This window comes from Hevea brasiliensis, chromosome 14 (genome assembly GCF_030052815.1).
Source record: "Hevea brasiliensis isolate MT/VB/25A 57/8 chromosome 14, ASM3005281v1, whole genome shotgun sequence".
NCBI lineage: Eukaryota > Viridiplantae > Streptophyta > Magnoliopsida > Malpighiales > Euphorbiaceae > Hevea > Hevea brasiliensis.
Genome location: NC_079506.1, coordinates 87,860,027 through 87,882,868, shown reverse-complemented (window position 1 = coordinate 87,882,868; position 22,842 = coordinate 87,860,027). Strand labels below are relative to the sequence as shown.

The 22,842-nt window shown below is 30.0% G+C and overlaps 1 protein-coding gene across 1 annotated transcript; it reads left to right on the top strand.

Annotated features, from left to right (window-relative positions):
- The first annotated feature begins 1,462 nt into the window (after positions 1–1,462).
- On the top strand, positions 1,463–4,732 carry LOC131173078 (putative receptor-like protein kinase At3g47110). Its single transcript, XM_058134729.1, has 2 exons — positions 1,463–4,175; positions 4,263–4,732. The coding sequence occupies exons 1-2, from the start codon at positions 1,463–1,465 to the stop codon at positions 4,730–4,732; spliced, it is 3,183 nt and encodes a 1,060-aa protein (XP_057990712.1).
- Positions 4,733–22,842: the final 18,110 nt, after the last annotated feature.

Genomic DNA, 22,842 nt, shown 5'->3' with positions numbered 1-22,842 from the left:
TCAAATATTATACTGAAAATTTTTATTTCAAATTTACATTTTAAAATTAATTACAAAAATCGAAACTAATCAGAGATGCAGTACAAATAAGTTTAGGCCATAAACGGGCTAATTCATTTATGACGCATTAAAAATAAAAGTTAAATAAGATGTTCTCACTTAATTTAATAAGACATATAACAACTCATTTATTTAATATAATTATTTTTTAGAAATAATTATGATATTGATAAGAACTCATATTTTATTTTAGTATAAGTATATTATAAAAATTTTAAAAAATATATAAATTGTAGAATATTAAATGTAAAATTGTATTTTTATTATATAAAATGCATCATAATAGTTTTAAATATATTAAAATAAAATATGTTAATTTATTAATCTAATTAAATAAATGAGTTATTATATATCTTATCAGATGAAATAAATATCTAATTAATTTTTATTTTTAGTGTACTATAAATAGATTGATATGTTTATAACTTAAACCCATTTATACTAAAATCAAATTTGTTTAACTATGTACTAAATTGAGTCAAAATATGTCACCTTCATTCACAAATATTATTTTAGTTTTGATTTTTGTAATTAATTTTTAGAATTTAATTTAATTGTAAATTTGTAGTGAAACATTTGAAATTCAATTAAATATAAAATATGTTTTAAATTTACAAAAAAAGAAATGTATATGAATAGTTCCACAAACATATATTTAGAATTTCCAAGAAGTAGCTGCAATTGACCAATGCTATTACTTTGTAATACCAAACAAAATGGCCTTTTCCAATTTACTAAAATAATTTATTGTCGTATATTGGCGTTTTCTTAATAACTTATTTATCCTTGAAAACGCTAATTAAAATAGTATTTTTTTAGTAAATTATTTTAATAATTAACCCCTCAAGTGGCTGGTCTTCCTTTACCATACAGACATTGGTCGCATTGTTCCTTTCAAAGCTATTGAAAAGAAGAATAATAACTTTTAATTTTTATTATTTTATTTGTTTTTATTGATGTGTTTTTATTGTTTTCTTTGTTTGATTATTCGTTTTTTGTTGAGCAGGGATTTTTTTTTTTTTAGTGTTTCAATTCTTCTCCTTCTGTTGAACAATTGCTGCCATTTTCTTCTCTTAAACAATTAACTTTTTAATTTTTATTATTTTATTTGTTTTTATTTATGTGTTTGATATTGTTTTCAAAATTTTATAAAATTCAGCAATGAAACAAACCATCTTTAAATTAAAATCTTTAACCTAATTGCCGTACAGAGATGGAAATAAAATTGGAATCCTCAATTACAATTCTGATGGAAATTGCAATTGCACTTTCTAATTCCAATCTACGGTCAATGAAACTGGAATACTTCCATAGAATTGGTTGACGGAAAGACTAATATATATACTACAAAAGAATACTGGTTCACCCAGTAAGCACATGAATTTGCATAAACCCAATAGAAATGGAACTTCGAATAACACGTTTAACGACCCTTTGGCCTTCAATCCATCATTTTCAGGTCATTTTGTTATTCTATACAAGTTTACTATGCTTGCAACCACCTACCGATTGTCTCAGGAATTTGGGAAATGAAACTGATCGACTTGCACTCCTGGAATTCAAATCCAAGATAGGCAATGATCCACATGACGTCTTCAGCTCCTGGAATGATTCTGTCAACTTCTGCAAATGGCAGGGGATTACTTGCGGCCGAAAACACCACAGAGTTACATCTCTAAACCTGTACGGGCTGAGCTTGTCTGGAACCATTTCTCCGTTTATAGGGAACCTCACCTTCTTAAGGTTCCTCAATCTTCGCAACAACAGCTTCCATGGTGAAATTCCTCAAGAAGTTGGCCGCTTGTCCCGACTGAGACACCTCAACCTGACAGATAACAGATTGGGAGGTGAAATTCCACTTAACATCACCTACTGCTCAGAGCTCCGAATCCTGATATTGGCTAGAAATAGATTTGTGGGTAAAATTCTCGATGAACTTGGCTCTTTGAAAAAGCTTGTGTCACTTGACCTCTACGGAAATAATCTCACAGGAGAGATCCCACATTCATTTGGAAACCTTTCGTCCTTTAAACATTTATCTGTAGCTGTCAATAATCTGGCTGGAAATATTCCAAACAAGTTGGGGCAATTGACAGGCTTAACTTTCTTCTCGGTTGGAGTAAATAATCTAATAGGTACAATCCCTGGCGCCCTGTACAATATCTCATCTATCAATGTCCTTTCGGTGCCAGATAATCAGTTGAAAGGGAGTCTTCCAGCGAACATAGGCCTCACTCTTCGAAATCTGCAAGATTTCTACATTGGTGGAAACCAGTTTTGTGGAACTATTCCAAGTTCATTCACCAATGCTTCTCTGCTTGAAATATTTGACATCTCTGGCAACTTTTTCACAGGACAAGTTCCAAACAATTTTGGAGATTTAAGGGATCTGCAGCAGGTGAATTTCGAATTCAATTTTCTGGGCAGTGACACAAGTCAAGATTTGAGTTTTATAACATCTTTGTCAAATTGCAGCAATCTAGAAATTCTATCTTTTGCTAAAAATAATTTTGGCGGTGTATTACCTGCAGCCCTAGCCAATTTGTCAACCAAACTGAGCCTATTAGGGGCTGGAGGCAATCGAATATCTGGAAGACTTCCATCGGAGGTTGGGAATCTTGTGAATTTGTATGCATTAGGCTTGGAGGAAAACCATTTTTCTGGTACCATACCAATTTCTTTTGGGAAGCTTAGAAAGTTGCAAAAACTGTATTTGCATACAAACCTATTATCTGGACAAATCCCGCCATCCTTAGGCAACCTCAGCCAGCTATATGAACTACATTTAGGTGAAAACAAATTACAAGGAAACATAACAAGTAGTATTGCAAACTGCCAAAACCTGCAAGCTCTAGATATTTCAAACAATTTCCTTATTGGCTTCATACCCCCGGAGATCATTGGTCTTTCCTCTTTATCAACAATTCTCAACTTATCACACAATACATTGACAGGTCCCCTACCCCAAGAAATCCATAAACTGAAAAATATTAATGCCCTGGACGTGTCACAAAACAAACTGTATGGGGAAATTCCTGAGACAATAGGGGATTGCTTGATGCTGGAAAACCTTAACATGCAGGGCAACTTTCTCCAAGGATCAATTCCCTCAACCTTGGCTTCATTGAGAGGTCTCCAACATCTAGACCTATCAAGAAACAATTTGTCCGGAAACATTCCGAAGGAGCTACATAAGCTCCCCTTTTTGCAATATGTGAATCTTTCCTTCAATAATCTTGAGGGTGAAGTACCAAGAGAAGGAGTGTTCAGCAATACAACGGCAGTTTCACTTGTTGGAAACAAAAATCTTTGTGGAGATATCCCAGAACTGCAGCTACCAGCATGCCCCATCAAGCGAAAGAAACACAAAAATTCTCCTCTTGCCATTATCCTTGCAACAGTTATCAGTTCAATTGTGCTTTCCATGGCGATAACATCTTTAAGGGTTTTGTGCTGGCGAAAATCAAGAAAGAATCCATCATCCAGTCCCTTTTGTTTGGATAAGCTCCTTCGAATTTCCCATAAGGAGCTTCACCAAGCAACTCAGGGATTCTCTTCAGAAAACTTAATTGGGCAAGGTAGTTTTGGCTCTGTATATAGAGGAAGTCTTGATCTACATGGTGAAAGGATAGTTGCTGTGAAGGTACTCAACCTTCATCAACATGGAGCATCCAAAAGCTTCATTGCTGAGTGCAGAGCATTGCGGAACATCAGGCACCAAAATCTGGTGAAGATCTTGACATACTGCTCAAGCATTGATTTTAAAGGCAATGACTTCAAAGCTTTTGTGCTTGATTTCATGGTGAATGGAAGTTTAGAAATGTGGTTGCATCCAAATGAAGATAGTAGTAGCCAGCCAAGGAATTTAAAGCTTCTTCAAAGGCTTCGGGTCGCCATTGATTTGTCATCTGCATTGCATTACCTTCATGACCTTTGTGAAACACCAATCATTCACTGCGATCTGAAGCCAAGCAATATTCTGCTTGACAATGACATGACTGCTCATGTTGGTGATTTCGGATTAGCAAGGCTTCTTTCCAAAACCTCAAGCAACTCTTCTCAGGACCAAACGAGCTCCATTGGGATAAAGGGAACAATCGGCTATGTGCCTCCAGGTAAAAATCTTCTATACTTTTATTTATCAAATAACTACATTAGTCATGTATATAATAAGAATGGAATTGCGCGTGTTTGCCTTGCAGAATATGGAATAGGTGGCGAGCCAACAACATATGGGGATGTGTATAGCTTTGGAATAATTTTGTTGGAGATTATCACAGGACGGAGACCAATTGATGAAGTGTTCACAGATGGTTTGAATCTCCACAACTTTGTTAGGTCTAAGCTACCGGGACAAGTAATGCAGGTTCTAGATCCCAAACTTATTGCAACAGGAGAAGTGGGAGCAGAAGAAATTGTTGAAGACAATGACAGTGATGATGGTCAAAGAGAAATCCAAGAAAATAATGTCAATATTGAAAATTTGAAATTACAGGGAAGCAATGTGCAAAAATGTGTTGTATCAGTCCTCAAAATAGGACTCGCATGCTCGGTAGAACTACCAGGAGATCGAATGAATATGACCGATGTCACAAGAAAATTAAACATTATTACAGAGGCCTTTCTTCGTGCAAGGACTCACACAGAACGGCAAATTGTAAACCACAACTAGGTATGAGTTTTTTTTTTTTTTTTCACACACATTCTGATTGATGAATCCTATCCTATCTTCATATTTGCTTAGCCAAAAGACTACTTTGATCATTTGGATATTGCAGAGGAATAAGCTGTGGCATTCAAGCATGTAGGCCCCCACTAACATCAGCTTTTGGATCTCACTGAATTTCAAGAATAAGTGTTATATGAACATCAATCTGCAGCAAATAAACCTCAAGTTCTACCTCGTGCACTGTCTGCGAGGATTTTCTAATATTTTCTTTCAACTAAATTTAAAAATCAGAATGTGTAAATCAATAACTGTCACCAAGTGTGTTATTTCTTTTGTTATGATTATGTTGTTGGTGAAAACAAAATTTTCATTCCCTTCAGAAAAGGAAGTGAAAACAAATTTCTTGGAAATGAATTACCAGTTTGAGAGCAAGATTATCTCATCTCACATGGGAGAGTGTTGGAACATGTTGTTTCGCGTCAGGTGGGAATGTGGCAACACCATGGGCAAAAAATAGAGGCCCATTTAAAATCAACGTTAGCCATTTTGACATTAAAGCTGGAGCCTAAAGAGACTGGAAGCCCAACATCTCAAAGATGGGAGATTGACACCCAAGTTTGCATTCTCTCAGGCCTCGTCTTTAAAAAAAAAAATAAAAAACAATATTAGAGCGGTCAGGCGTTGATTCAAAGTTTTGGCGAATCCAAATCGCAGGACTCCCCAAAGATTTTGATTGAATTTGGTTTCAATTTGATATTTTTAAAATTTTTCTTTTTTTGTTTTAATTCTGTTTTGCCTGGAACCAAACCAGCTAATTTTGATCCAATGCAAAGATGTTTTTGTTCAATTCGATTTTGTTTAATTTCGATTTTGGATTAAACTGCTCCAATTTCAATTCTGAATCAACTTTTGGTCGGGTCTAATGTAGAGAAAAATGGAAGATCTCTATCTATACCATGGGCAAGTATTGATGGGTTCAGTTTAAAAAATTGAAAAATCAAATAAACCAAAATTTATAGTAGAAAAAACTGAAATGAAGCAAATTAGATAGAAAATAAAAAATTAAATGGAATTGAATCTATCGATTTAGACTTTATCTTGACCTTATTTTAGACTCATTTCAGACCCAATTTCTTTTATATTTTTTATTTTTAATTTTGATTTTAGATCTAATAACAATTAATTTAAAAAAAAAATTATAAAGTTTAGTTCTTTTAATTTTTTCGGATGGAATAAATTGACTAAAATCTATAACGGATAGAAATCTGTTAGTTGATGATCTGTGTTTTTCTTTTCTTTTACATTAATAATGATCATTGATATCATTTAAGAGTAATATATACTGTTTGCATTTAAAAAAATAATGAAATAATGACATGCCATAAATTTAAGGTAATATAAATTATTTTAGCTAGTAATATAAATATATATTCAAACAAAGTGTCATATAAAATGTGAGAGTTTAAATCTTACAAATATATATATATATATACACACACACGCATTGCAAAACTTTGTCATAAATATTTTTAATATAATTAATTATAAAAAAACATTTAACATTATCATAATAAAAATTGATTGAAATTGATGATCTGAAATTTTTGGTCCACTTATTTATTTTAAGAAAAGTCATGATTTTTTTTTTAAAATATATAAATTTCTTTTAACTAAAAAAATATAAACTCATTAATGTTAATTTAAAAAAAAAAGAATGATGTCCCAAAATATGTCCAAGAGGAGGATGACTTGGACTAAAACAATTTTTTGATTCTTACTCGAAACTTTTGAAAAATTATAGCTTAGTCCAGCCTAATTTTCTATTATAAAATGTGTGTGTGATACTGCTCAAATAATTAGTTGATACAAAATTGGCTTAAAAACATTCAGTATACTGATCTGACAGGATATATTAGCACTTAGTAAAAATATCAGTAATCTGAATAAAATCACATCATAGCAAACATAGCAGTAGATATAATATATCAGTGAGCAATGAGATATAACAAGAAGCAAATTATATCGATCTCAACAGATTTAATAAGAAATAAATTATCTCGGTTTGCAGAGTTAATAAAGAAATTGTATCTTCTCAACTCAAAGAAAGATAATTCAACCAGAAAATCAAAGTACATAAATATAAAGAGTAAGGGTTGAGAGAATTGAATACTGAATTTTTATAGTGGTTCGGCCTAACTAACATACATTTACTCACCCAAAAATCCCACTTTGAGTTTTCACTTCACTATTCTTTCTTTTTAAAGGTAAGAAACACAAGCCCTTTACAAATTTTCACACCAAAATTTTTACAATTAGCTTCACACTTCTACCAAGTGTTATCCCAAACACTTTTCACAATCAAGCTTCAATAGGTACTTGAATGACCTTTCATAAATGCTAAGAAAGTGTTTAAAACTCAATCTCACTCAATACAACAGAATCTATAAAGAAGAGATGAGTAGGTATGCCAATGATGAGCAATAAAAACAATTTGAGCACTTTGAATGAAAGCTTTAATGACTTTAAGATATTAGGAACAGTAAAACAACTTTCATTAAATGCAAAATGGCCAAGGATAAGTATATTTATAGCCTTAGATAGTTTCTGACCGTTTGAGAACTTATTTGAATGTTACAATTTCAAATTTCAAGTAAATAGCCGTTATTTTATCATTTTCTGCGATATTGTGCAGAGTTGAGTCAGTTAGCAAACCAGTTAGCGTACCAGAAACAGTGGCAAACCAGTTAGCATACTAGAAAAACTTTTCTGCATAACTTTGAAAATTTTAAAACTTTAGAACAAACTATAATAAAATACTTTTAGCCATTGATAATTCAAAACAAGTTTTGAAAATTTAGGATAAAAATTTGAGTAATTAAAAATAAGTATCATTGGCTTCTACTCCCCAATTCTTTTCACAAGCAATTCTAAAAGTTTAAACTAATTTCTAAACTATGTACCTTTATTTTGATCTTCAATATAGCTTAAAAGATCATTTCTTTTTTGTCTTCTTTTTTTTTTTAATTTATCTTATGTTATCTTAGAATGTCATTCTTTCTTTAAAACACAAGTTCATCATCAACTCTATAAATTTTTTTCTTTATCCTTAGAAAAACACTTAAAACAATGTTAATTTGATTCTAATTGAGTTTTGTTATCATCAAAATTCATGCTCCTTTAAGCTCATGGGGTCAACAAAAAATATTTCATTTTGATCTATTAAGTTTAATTTGTATTACTAATATCACTTAATTTTTATTTAAAAAAAATCCTTTAATTTTTAATAATCAATAGAAGGTTTTTAGGTAAAATAAAAGAAGTTATTATTTTAATATTTCTTTCATAAAATTCTTATTTTACTCCTCTTCTTTTTTTTTTTTTCTCCTCCTCTCGTATTTCTAATTTTTTTATCGTAAATTTAACAATTATTTATTAACAATTGGTTTATTTTTAATAATTTTGTATTAATAAAAGTATTTATTCATGTATATTTTTCTATTTGTCATTAATTTATTATTAATTTAATTTAATTTTTATAAAACTTTAATTTAAATTTAGATTCTTATTAAATTGAAAAATAAATTTAAATAGTAGGAAAAATATTGATTTTCATTAGATAATTATTTTGAAAATTAGTATCTGGTTTGAAAATTAAATAAATTTATTTTATTTTAAATTAAATTTTAATAAAAAAATTAACATTTTCATTAAAATTGAAATTAAAGTTTAAAAAACTGGAATTCGTAACAAATAGAAAAAAATATAATTTGATAAATAATTTATAAATAAATTTAAAAAATAAAAATTTTGTCAAGAATACAATAATTTTAGTCATAAGAAATTAAGCATATAGAAGAAAAGTAAAGAGGGAATAATAATATTTTTCTTTTTTTTTCACCTATAAATCTTCTCTTATCTGTTAGAGGTATTTTTTTCAAAATAAAATGAAACTTGAGTGATATACGTATGACTTTTGGAGTGTATATCAAGTGGTCCCTTTTTGAGATAGTTATAGATATGTGTATGACTAATATTTTTATTGTAAGTCATTATAGAGCCCAAAAAGCTAGCATTACTCACAGGTTGTTAAAATTTATCTTATACACTTAAGATGTTAATTTTTTTTATAAGAAGCATATTGTGAATTTTATAATATTTTAGAAAGTTTAATTCAACAATATTTTTATAGAATGGATTTTATTTTAGGTAAATTATGTGATTTTAAAATAATTGATATTTATTCAATCTATGTATTTTTGTAATTATTATGACATTATTCACTATTTATATTAATTATTTTCATTTTTTATTTATTTTTATATTTTAACTTTTACGTAAAATTCTAAAAATATTAAACTAAAATTTTTTGATCAAGTACTTTTTTTTTCTCTACGGAGTTTTTTGTTTGATAGTGTGAGATTTCTTAGCTTCAATATTCATTATGCTTGTGTGTGAAAACTCATATATATTTATTATTTATTATTATTTTATGTTAATTAGCTAATAATAATTTAATATATTTATAAAAAATATATATATATTTTATTAGATGGTCTGCTTATTTATTTTTAGATATATATATATATATAATATTTTTGAAATTAAATATATATCTGCAATCTGAACAACCCAGTTCAATAATAACTCTTATCCCATTCTACACCTAATAGAACTCTTGAAATATATATATACCCTAATCATCTCTTCTGCTAAACTTTGCTCTCAAAACCTGTTTGTCACATCCTTTTTCTATCAAATACTCTCAACAGGTATTTTCATTATCTTTTAAATTATTGTTATATATATATATATATATATATATATATATATATATATATATATATATATATATATATATAAATATTTACTATTTATAATTTGAAGTGCGCAGATAATTCTTAAATTTTTATTTCTCAATTCATCACCTTTGATTATGTTTTCAAAGTAAAAATTCTCGTTTTTTTTGTTCAATAATGGGTGAATTTGATTTTATTTTCTCTCCTTAAACCGTTATAACTATTCTATAAATTTATTTTTCTTCTCTTTGACTATTGGTACTGAATTGGGTTGATCATAATTACTGTGAGACAATATCTTTAAATTTAGATTATATATATATATATATATATATATATATATATATATATATATATATATATATATATATATAAGTTATTATATTTTATTATTATTTGATATTTTTCTTTAATATTTTGGGTGTGTAGGAGATTTGAATATTCAATCAGTCAGTTGAAATTGTCTCTCTTCCATTGAAATAACTATTATCTTGAAGGTTCCAGGTGAGTGGTAATTATAGTACATGGCACCGTTTTAGTCCCTTTTAAAATTTCTTAGCATTAAGTTTGTTATTAAATAAAATTTTAAATCAATATTTTAACAATTATTTTATATGTGATTTTCTAGAGTTTTATTTTATTATTGAATTTTATTTCGATTTTGATTAAATAATTGATTTTGTCAACTATCTCTGCATTAGACCTATTAGAATTCCGGGAACAGGCCTTTAATGTATTTATATTGATTGATATTTGACTATAAAATTTACCGATATGTTACTGAATTGATTTGAGATTGATTTGATTTTATTGACTCTCTGAAACTATTGAAATACACTATTGGAATTGCACTATCAGTTATTATTTGCTATTTGAAAATTTTTTTTATTGATTTTAATTGATTTGTACAAATTGATTTTCTATTTTGAATTGGTACCTGTGCCCAGTATCTGTTTCTGTTATCTGGCCCCACCGTGTGGACTATCACGGTATTAGATTGCATTGTCGAGTCATGCATCATTGCAGTTTATGGTTTGCATTAGTATCATATGCATTGATATCTGTGAAGGAGGAGGAAGGTATCTAATATCTGGTAGCGCGCTTACCATCTGGCCTTTGGTGATGTGGGGTATCATCACCCTGGTGCACTGTATTATAAAATTTTTATTGAATGAATTTCTTTTATATATATGTTTTATGAAGTTATTTTATTAATGATTTTGACAGCATGAGCATGATGTTATTGAATAAAAAATTTATTGTGAAATTAATCAAGCGTCTGCCTGTTCCTTTCTGTTGTGTGCTATAATTATCATTCACTGAGCATTTAGCTCAAACCACATTTTCTCTGTCTGTTATCTGTTTCAGATCAGTAGAATTCTGCAGCTGATCCAAATATTCAGTCCATTTTCTTGAGAGGGACAACTTTGATTTGTTCTCATGGTATGCCCGAATTCATGTTTTCTCGGGCTAATAATTAGTTTAGTTTAGTTTATTGAACAGTTTAAGTTTTTATTGAAATCTGTAGAGACTCCGCAGTTTACTTATGGGATATTTATGATGTTTATTCAGCATTTTGTCTATTTGAATTTTGTCTATTTTTGGGATTAGTAAGTGACAATATATTCATTTAAGACACTCTGATAAGGCTTGCATGATTTAAGAATACTTAAATTATGCGCCAGTCACGGTTCAGAATTTTTGGTCGTGACAAAGTTGGTATCAGAGCTCGGTTGAGATCTAGTAAACTTGCGGAGCATAGGATCCTTAACGTCTTTTCAGTTTATCATTGCTTTAGATGTCTGCGTCCTTCGTACCTTCTCACCTGTCTTAATTTGGCTCACATTTTCAAATTTAATGCTTGATTATTAAAATGAATAGGTGCCTGGGTATGTTAGACGTAAGAGGAGAAATAGGGCCAAGGGTCTTAATGGTGCAAACCTTGATCCAACAGTGGAGGTACCACCTCAAACTATTAATCAGACATTTGAACAGACGCCTATGGCTAAGACTGGGGCACAACCATTCCAATTAGCTACTGCAGCTCAAGCACCTAGGGCTGGTCAAGTTACTGTGGCAGATCTGGTAGCAGGATTACATGCAGTGAATCGTGCTATTAATACTATAGCTGAGTACCTTACAACTCAACCACAGCAACCAGTGGTTGGCTCTACTTTAGCACCAGCTCAGGATAGGGCTCGATTCCTTGACTCTACAGACTTTCTCAAGCTAAAACCAAAGGAGTTCACTAGAGAGGACGCATTAGCTGATCCCTTAGATTTTCTAGATGACATGGAGAGGTGTTATGACACTATGGGTTGCAGTAGTGCTAGGATGGTGATGTTGGCAGGAAATCAACTTAAGGGAATTGCTCGTGAGCGGTATATCTCTAAGAAGAATGGGCGACCTGAAGATTCTATTCTCTAGCCTGAGTTTCACTCTCTCTTCTTGGAGCGATTTCTCCCTCCTAGTGTTCAAGAGGCTAAGGCTTTGGAGTTTGAAACCTTGAAGCAAGGTAAAATGACAGTTACAGAGTATGAGATGAAGTTTACCAAATTATCCCGTTTTGGTAAACACTTGATTCCAAATGAGGAGAAGAAGGCTCGCAGGTTTGAAAGGGGCTTACGAGACAGGCTAATTGATTGTGTAGCTCCTTTACGACTACCTAAATATGAGGAGGTGGTTGATCAGGCTAGACAGATGGAGATGTATGATGATGAACGTTGGGCTCGTGAGCAGCGTAAGCGATTTAAGAAAGATAGTCAAGGTAATCAATTTAACAGAGGATAAAGTCATCAGGATTCTTATCAGGATAATAAGCAGGGTTCTCAGTCTACAGTTGGCAATAGGGCACATCAATCTGGAGTTGGTCAGGGACGTGAGCAGAGGACACATGCAGGGAATGCTTGGTATAATCAGATTAGCACTGAGCCTATTACCACTCCTTGTCAGCATTGTGGTAAGCCACATAAGGGCACTTGTCATTGGGTCACTGGAGCATGCTTTGGTTGTGGACAGCTGGGACACCATAGACAGGACTGTCCTACTAGTGAGACAACTCAGGGTGCTGGTCAAGCAACACATTCTGCTCCCTCTCAAGTTCAACCAGTTTCACAGTATAGTGGTAGAAGTCAGGGTTTTGGTGGTCGTGGACAGGGTGGTAGAGGTTCTGGTGGTAGAGGATTTGCTCAAACTCAAGGACAGACATCTGGTGGTAGAGGTCAAGCTAGAGTTTTTGCTTTGACTCAGCAGGATGCTCAGGCATCTAATGCAGTAGTGACAGGTACACTTCCTATTTGCTCATTTGATGCTAGAGTACTGTTTGATCCTGGTTCCAGTCATTCCTTTGTTTCTCCATACTTTTCCATGAGATTTAGTACACCACCTACTTTGTTACAGTATCCTTTATCTGTATCAACACCTATGAGGGATGCAATAGACACTGATATAATGTATAGGGGATGTATAGTGCACATTGGAGATAGGGAATTAGCTGCAGATCTTGTTTCTTTGGATATGTTTGAGTTTGATGTGATTTTAGGCATGGATTGGTTAGCCACTTATGACGTTTCATTAGATTGTCATAATAAAGTTGTACTCTTTAAAATTCCTGGGGAGGCAGAATTTCAATTTCAGGGAGATCGCAGTGTAGCCTCTAGTAATCTTATCTCCGTAGTGAGTGCTAGACGATTATTGCGAAAGAGGTGTAAGGGGTATCTAGCTTATGTTAGAGATGTTCAGGTAGAAGGTGCAGGTTTGGAGAATGTTGCAGTGGTTAAGGAGTTTCCTGATGTGTTTCCAGAAGATTTATCAGGTTTACCCCCGGAGCGAGAGGTAGAGTTTAGTATAGACTTAGTTCCTGGAACTGAGCCCATATCTATGCCACCTTATCGTATGGCACCCGCAGAACTTAAGGAGTTGAAGGAGCAACTACAGGACCTACTAGATGAGGGGTTTATTCGCCCTAGTGTTTCTCCATGAGGTGCTCCTGTGTTATTTGTACGGAAGAAGGATGGGTCTTTGAGAATGTGCATTGATTATAGGCAATTGAATAAGGTGACTGTGCATAATAAGTATCCTCTTCCATGCATAGATGACCTGTTTGACCAACTTCAAGGTGCAATGTATTTTTCCAAGATTGATCTTTGATCTGGGTATCATCAATTGAGGGTCAAGAAAGAAGACATACTCAAAACGGTCTTTAGGACTAGGTATGGACACTATGAATTTCTTGTAATGTCTTTTGGTCTTACCAATGCTCCGGCCGCTTTTATGGATCTCATGAATAGAGTTTTTAAGCCTTTCTTAGATCAATTTGTTATAGTGTTCATCGATGACATTCTAGTGTACTCAAAGAGTAAGGAGGAGCATGAGCAGCATTTGAGAATTGTCCTTCAGACCTTACGAGAACACAAGCTATATGCCAAGTTCTCAAAATGTGAGTTTTGGTTAGATAGTGTGGCTTTCCTAGGCCATACAGTATCTAAGGATGGGGTGTGCGTTGATAAGAAGAAAGTTGAGGCAGTGCTTCATTGGCCTAGACCCATAACTGTGTCAGAGATTCGTAGTTTCTTGGGTTTAGCAGGGTATTATAAACGGTTTGTTCAAGACTTCTCTCGTATTGCAGCACCTTTAACTAAGTTGAGACAGAAGAATGTGAAATTTCAATGGTCTGAGGCTTGTGAAAAAAGTTTTCAGGAGCTTAAGACTCGTTTAACTATAGCACCAATGTTAGCCCTTCCATCCGGATCAGGGGGTTATGTAGTATATTGTGATGCTTCTAGGATTGATTTAGGATGTGTTTTGATGCAACATGGATGGGTTATTGCATATGCTTCTCGTCAGTTGAAAAGGCACGAGCGGAATTATCCAACTCATGATTTGGAAATGGCTGCAGTAATTTTTGCTTTAAAAATCTAGAGGCACTATCTGTATGGTGAGACTTGTGAAATCTTCACTGACCACAAAAGTCTCAAATATATTTTTGACCAACGTGATCTTAATCTTAGGCAAAGGAGATGGGTAGAATTGCTGAAGGATTATGATTGCACCATACAGTATCACTCTGGAAAGGCTAATGTGGTGGCTGATGTTCTAAGCAGGAAGTCTTCTGGTAGTTTAGCCCATATATCTACCAAGATGAGGCCTCTGATTGGTGAATTACACAAGTTGCTAGATCAGGGAGTAGAGTTTGAAATCGTAGCTAGATCATTCTTAGCACATTTTCGAGTTAGGCCTATCTTGATTGATCGAATTGAGGCTGCTCAGAAAAGGGATTCTTAGTTGTGTGAGATTATAGATAGTACTCATCAAGGCCAAGCTCAAGGGTTCATGTTAAATGATGATGGAGTTCTTCGTTATGGCACTAGACTTTGTGTCCCCAATGTTGATGAGTTGAGAAGAGAAATCATGGAGGAGGCACACCATTCTACTTACACGGTACACCCAGGTTCAACTAAGATGTACTGTGATTTAAGGGAGCATTATTGGTGGGGTGGCATGAAGAGGGATGTTGCAGACTTTGTTGCTAAATGTTTGACTTGTTAACAGGTTAAGGCAGAACATCAGAGACCATCTGGGTTACTTCAGCCGTTGCCTATTCCCGAGTGGAAGTGGGAGCATATTGCCATGGACATTATTGTGGGTCTGCCTAGTACACAAGGTGGTTATAATGCAATCTGGGTGATAGTGGATAAATTGACAAAATCTGCTCATTTTCTTCCTATGAAGACTACATATGACTTTGCTAAACTTGCACAGTTATATATAAACAAGATTGTTAGTCTTCATGGAGTTCCAGTTTCCATTGTCTCTGATCGTGGTACTCAGTTTACTTCTCGATTTTGGAAGAAATTCCAGGAAGCTTTAGGAACACGAGTAGACTTTAGTACTGCTTTTCACCCTCAGAAGGATGGACAGTCAGAAAGGACCATACAGACATTAGAGGACATGCTTCGTGCATGCGTTATGGATTTTGGTGGCCGTTGGGATCATCATTTGCCTTTAGTGGAGTTTGCTTATAATAACAGTTATCAGGCAAGTATAGAGATGGCTCCATATGAGGCATTATATGGTCGAAAGTGTAGGTCACCGGTTTGTTAGGATGAAGTTGGAGAAAGAAGGCTTACTAGACCAGAGTTGATACAATTAACTTCAGAGAAGGTTCGACTAATTCGTGATCGACTTTTAACTGCTCAAAGTCGACAGAGAAGTTATGCTGACCCTAAGCGTAAAGATGTAGAATTTATGATTGGTGATCATGTATTTCTGAGAGTTTCCCCTATGAAAGGAATCATGAGGTTTGGGAAGAAAGGGAAGCTTAGCCCTCGTTTTGTTAGTCCATTTGAAATTTTGGAGAGAATTGGAGCAGTTGCTTACCGTTTAGCCCTTCCACCTGGTTTTGCACATGTACATCCAGTTTTCCATATTTCTATGCTTAGGAAGTATGTACCAGATCCATCTCATGTTTTACAACCTCAAACCATGCAATTTAGGGATGATATGTCATATGAGGAGCAACCAGTAAAGATTTTAGATTGACAAATTAGGAAACTCCGGTCTAAGGAAGTGGCTTTGATCAAAGTCTTGTGGCATAATCACTCAAGTAGTGAGGCCACATGGGAGGCAGAATCTGAAATGCGAGCCAAATATCCTCACTTATTTGATTCTTCAGGTTAGAATTTTGTCTATTCAAATTTGGGAACCGAATTTTTTTAAGGAGGGAAGTATGTGAAAATCCATATATATTTATTATTTATTATTATTTTATTTTAATTAGCTAACAATAATTTAATATATTTATAAAAAAATATATATATATTTTATTGGATGGTCTGCTTATTTATTTTTAGATATATATATATATATATAATATTTTTGAAATTAAATATATATCTGCAATCTGAACAACCCAGTTCAATAATAACTCTTATCCCATTCTACACCTAATAGAACTTTTGAAATATATATATACCCTAATCATCTCTTCCGCTAAACTTTGCTCTCAAAACCTGTTTGTCACCTCTTTTTTCTATCAAATACTCTCAACAGGTATTTTCATTATCTTTTAAATTATTGTAATATATGTACATATATATATAAATATAAATATTTACTATTTATAATTTGAAGTGCACAGATAATTCTTAAATTTTTATTTCTCAATTCATCACCTTTGATTATGTTTTCAAAGTAAAAATTCTCGTTTTTTTTGTTCAATAATGGGTGAATTTGATTTTATTTTCTCTCCTTAAACCGTTACAACTATTCTATAAATTTATTTTTCTTCTCTTTGACTATTGGTACTGAATTGGGTTGATCATAATTACTGTGAGACAATATCTTTAAATTTAGATTATATATATATATATATATATATATATATATATATATATATATATTGGAAGCAATTAGAGCGTCCCTGTTAGCGTCCCGTCCCTGTTCATTATATATATATATATAAGTTATTATATTTTATTATTATTTGATATTTTTCTTTAATATTTTGGGTGTGTAAGAGATTTGAATATTTAATCAGTCAGTTGAAATTGTCTCTCTTCCATTGAAATAACTATTATCTTAGAGGTTCCAGGTGAGTGGTAATTATAGTACATGGCACCGTTTTAGTCCCTTTTAAAATTTCTTAGCATTAAGTTTGTTATTAAATAAAATTTTAAATCAATATTTTAACAATTATTTTATATGTAATTTTCTAAAGTTTTATTTTATTATTGAATTTTATTTCGATTTTGATTAAATAATTGATTTTGTCAACTATCTCTGCATTAGACCTATTAAAATTTCGGGAACAGGCCTTTAATGTATTTATATTGATTGATATTTGACTATAAAATTTACCGATGTGTTACTGAATTGATTTGATATTGATTTGATTTTATTGACTCTCTGAAACTATTGAAATACACTATTGGAATTGCACTATCAGTTATTATTTGCTATTTGAAATTTTTTTTTTATTGATTTTGATTGATTTGTATAAATTGATTTTCTATTTTGAATTGGTACCTGTGCCCAGTATTTGTTTCTGTTATCTGGTCCCGCCGTGTGGACTGTCACGGTATTAGATTGCATTGTCGAGTCATGCATCATTGCAGTTTATGGTTTGCATTAGTATCATATGCATTGATATCTGTGAAGGAGGAGGAAGGTATCTAATATCTGGTAGCGCGCTTACCATCTGGCCTTTGGTGATGTGGGGTATCATCACCCTGGTGCACTGTATTATAAAATTTTTATTGAATGAATTTCTTTTATATATATGTTTTATGAAGTTATTTTATTAATAATTTTGACAGCATGAGCATGATGTTATTTAATAGAAAATTTATTGTGAAATTAATCAAGCGTCTGCCTGTTCCTATTCCGTTGTGTGCTATAATTATCATTCACTGAGCATCTAGCTCAAACCACGTTTTCTCTGCATTATCCTGTTTGGATCAAGAGAATTCTGTAGCTGATCCAAATATTCAGTCCATTTTCTCGAGAGGGACAACTTTGATTTGTTCTCATGGTATGCCCGAATTCATATTTTCTCGGGCTAATAATTAGTTTAGTTTATTGAATAGTTTAAGTTTTTATTGAAATCTGTAGAGACTCCGCAGTTTACTTATGGGATATTTATGATATTTATTCAGCATTTTGTCTATTTGGATTTTGTCTATTTTTGGGATTAGTAAGTGACAATATATTCATTTAAGACACTCTAATAAGGCTTACATGATTTAAGAATACTTAAATTATGCGCCGGTCACGGTTCAGAATTTTGAGTCGTGACATTGTGAGAGGGTCTTTTATATTATGATTTACTCTATTTTTAAAACTATAATTTTAAATTTTATTAAAAATAATTTTAAAAGTTATTTAATTATTTTATAATTTTATAATTAAAACATATTAAATTTAATTAAAAATTATTTTTTATATAATTAACTCTAATTAAATTTTAATTTCATAATTTTAGAAATGACTCAAATATCATTAAATTAAATTAAAACTTAATGATACTTATAATAAAAATAAATAGCACTACTATTTAAATATTATCTTATAATTATATATCAGATAAAATTTAGAAATATATAAAAATAAAAAAATATATTAAAATAAATTATAGTTTTTAAAAGAATTAGTCATTTTGTGAAATTATATAAATATAATGCCTTGCGTGTTTTGCTGGAGAGAACTTATTGACTACTCGCTTTACAATGCACCCTTTTATTTTGATTAATATTTTTTTTAATGTTATTTGTGCAGGTTATATGCATTTATGATTTAATTTTTTTATATATATAATTTTAAAAATTTTTATATTAATTAATTAATATATCTTAAAATATAAAAAAATTAAAAATTAATTAATATATTAAAAATATATTTTTATTAAAACATATTAATTTATTAAATATAATATATAAATTTTATAAAATATTATATTTTATATTTTAATTAATTAATATTATAGAATATTTTTAATAATATTTTAATATGTTAATAAATTAATGTGTTTTATTAAATTAATATATTTTATATTAAAAATTAATTAATGCCTTTGGATTTTAGGATTTTTTTTTTATTTATAAAAAAATATCATGTGTTGTGTATTCGTTAACCTTGAATATAAAAAATATATTTTTATAATAATATTTATAATTTTTATATATTATATTTAAAAAAATTTAAACATTTTATAAAATTAAAATATAAATTATAAATAAAAAATATATTTTTAAAATTATAATTAAATTATATAAAATTAAATGAATTCGAATATTATTTAAATAGTAATAATAAATTCAGATAATTTATGATAAATTTTAATTGAGTTTAATTTGAGACTAATAATTTATGATACATTTTAATCCAATTTAATTTAGAACATATTTGAATTCGGATGAAATAATTTTCATGTATATTTTATCTGGGTGCTTAGATTTCTTCTACATCACTTCACATTCTTTGCTCTTTATTCACCCATTCTCATTTTTCCACTCTTTTCTCTCACTTTCTCATTTTAAGATTGACATTTTTTTTTTTCTCCTTCATATTTAAGGTAAAAAAGCATACGACATACAATTAAAGAAATTTTGAATTGAGTAACTCAATGATAAAACCTAAAACTGTTACTTCACTAATATGATCTCACTTTTATCGTCTCAACTATAAGAGACCCGCAAGTAAAAGAAAAATGGTCAAATGTCCACTAGGTTGGTCCCTGGTGAGGACCTTCCAACGCTCAAGTTAGATGGGTAATAGTATAATAGAATATAGCTAAGAGAGAGAGAGAAGGTCAGAAGGAGATGAACCCCTTTCCATCCTTATCTTATCCTTTTTATAAAGAAAAGTGATGAGAGCATATTTTAAAAAATATTCTTTAAGGACATATTCCTAATTAAAGGGATATATATTATATGTAATTATTCTATAGTGTATCACTCAATTAGTAAATTATATATATATTGAATAATTTCCAATTTATATATTTACTCAAAAACATTTATAACCACCAATGAATATAATGTTTGGGAGCATCACTTACCAAAGAATTCACAAAAATGACAAAAAGTATAATAATAATAATAATAATAATAATAATAATAATAATAATAATAATAATAATAATAATAATAATAATAATAATAATAATAATAATAATAGTTGACTACTACTATCAAGACAAACATGGCCGTGAAAACCAAGGAATAGATTTTAATGGTTTCAACACTCTATTCTATTTTTCTTTGTCCATTTCGCAAGGATAAAAGATAGTGATATGACTTATTCTTTTCAATAATTTATCTCTCTCAATTCATTGAAGATTTACTGTATATATTCCACAAACGTTTTTCTAAATTGTTCCTAACATTCAAGAGCTTGGTAGATCGTAGAAATTAGGTGCAAAATCGTAGTCATATAGAACTTAAATTTGAATTTCAAATTTAAATGAAATTCTAAGTCTATGGGCTGCTACAATTCCTTTCTGAATGAGAACATATCGGATATTTTTTAATAACCAATCTAACAAAACTCTATTAGAATGAGTTTGTACGGTATATATTTGGGTTTGAAATGAATTTATATTTAAAAAATAATATTCGTATTAGGTTCAAGTTGAGTGTGAGTTTTATGTATTGAGTACTAGCTGTACAACTCATTTATATAAAAAATTAATTAAATATAAAATATATATTTTTATACTAATATTCTTAAACTTTTTTATAATTTTATATATTAAATAAATAAATTTAAAGATGTTATAGAATAATTAAATTTTTAAAATATAAATTATAAGTAAAAATATTTTTTGTATAGGTTATTAATTAAAATATGTAAATCTAAGCAGATTCAAGTATTATTCGAGTAATAATATTTAGGTTTGATATGGGTTCAGTTTATAACATACTCTAATTGGATTGAGAACAGATTTAAATATTTAAAATATTAATCAAATTTAAATTTAAATAGAGTAATTTTCATGAATATTCTACCTATTGTCACTCTTAATCTCAATTCAATCCAAGCCTACACACCAAATGAATATAAAGTTTGGGAGTATCACTTTCCAAAGGGTTCATAAAAATAAGAAGTATATAAAGACATAACAATGGTTGACTGTTTCTATAAAGACAAGCATGGCCGTGAAGACCATAGCATCGATTTTAGTGGCTTAAGCACTCTGTTTACCTTTGTCCATTTCAGAGATAAAAGACAATGACTTGTGGTTTTCAATCAATTCATCTCCAATCTTAATCCGTTGAAGACTTCCTATATATTCAAAAGTTATTTTGCTAAAATTCTAAGGGTGTGTATTTGAAATTATCGTGGATTTGAATTTATGTTTTGAATAAAAATTTATAAAATTTTAATATCAAATTTATATACCTTGACATGGGGTAATTTTATGAAATAGATAATTTCATATGAGATAATTTCATGAAATAATTGACAAATTAGCAAGTTAACTTGAAAGCATTTAAATTTTTTGTCACAGTAACTTTTATGAAATCAAATTAAAGTTTAATGACTTTTATAAAAGAGATTATAATTCAGTGACTTTTATGACAATATTTATAGAATTGAGTGACCACATATAATATTTACCTAATAATGATTATAATTAACCCTGAAATGATATCCCCAAATTCTTTGATATATATTAATTAAGTTAACATGTTTTCTGACTTTATTTTTCTTTGATTATTAGATATTTCAATCAATTTCTAATTTTAAATAAATACATTTTTTAACATTATTTTTCTTTGATTATTAGACATTTCAATTAATTTCTAATCTGAACAATGACTTAACTCTATCCTCTGCTCCATCTTCTATACCATTCCTTATGCATGACTTTTACGACACTTATTTATAAGCATGTAATTAGCATAACTTTTATGATATTTATTTCTACAGGCATTACTTGCCTTTTTAATTGTAAATTAAATGTTACCTTTTAAATTCTCCTTTTTGTTTTGTTTTTTAGAAATATTTTTCTTATTTTCTTGTAATTGAGACACTCAAAAAATTAATCAATAAAAAAATATTTTTTTAGTCAAAAAGAAAATAAATTTATTTTTAAGAAAGATTGACTTTCTTTTTTTAGAGGAGGAAGCCATCATTTTTCAAATTTTGACAATCTTATTAAAATTTGAAATCATTTATGCATGAATGACGTAAATATATACTTTAGTTTAATATTGTAACTAAATAATAAAAAATATTTTTATAAAAAATATATTTTTATAAAAATATATTTTTAAATAGCAATTTCCATAAAAATAATTTTTATGTATAAATTATTTTTCATAAAATAAATCGAGCTACAGGAAACCAAGAACAATTCCATTGGTGTATAATCGTGACTCTCAAGTTTCAATTTAAAAAGATTATTCTATCAAATATTTCAAATATGATTATACAAAATGTCCCCAGCTTTATTTAAATTTATTTGGTGTAAAAATCCTTCAAATTTTTTCCATAAAAAATCCTTGAAATTTTTATTTTCTTAATTGAACTTCTAAAATGCTAAAATTTGCTAATAAAAAAAATTTAAATTTGCAATTAATTGTCAAAAAGAATTGCACGTAAGCACAACATATTGCTCCAAGTAATTTTTTTTTATCTAAATTTAATTTATTATTTAATTTATTATTGATTTAAAATATAAAATACATAACGAGACTATTTATTAAATATATAGTTTCATATTATGCAAAAAAAATCCTTAAGTATATAGGTTACTCGCCCAACAACACTGGTTATTTAATCAGTGTCTCACCTCCAGGCAACAAATTATATGAG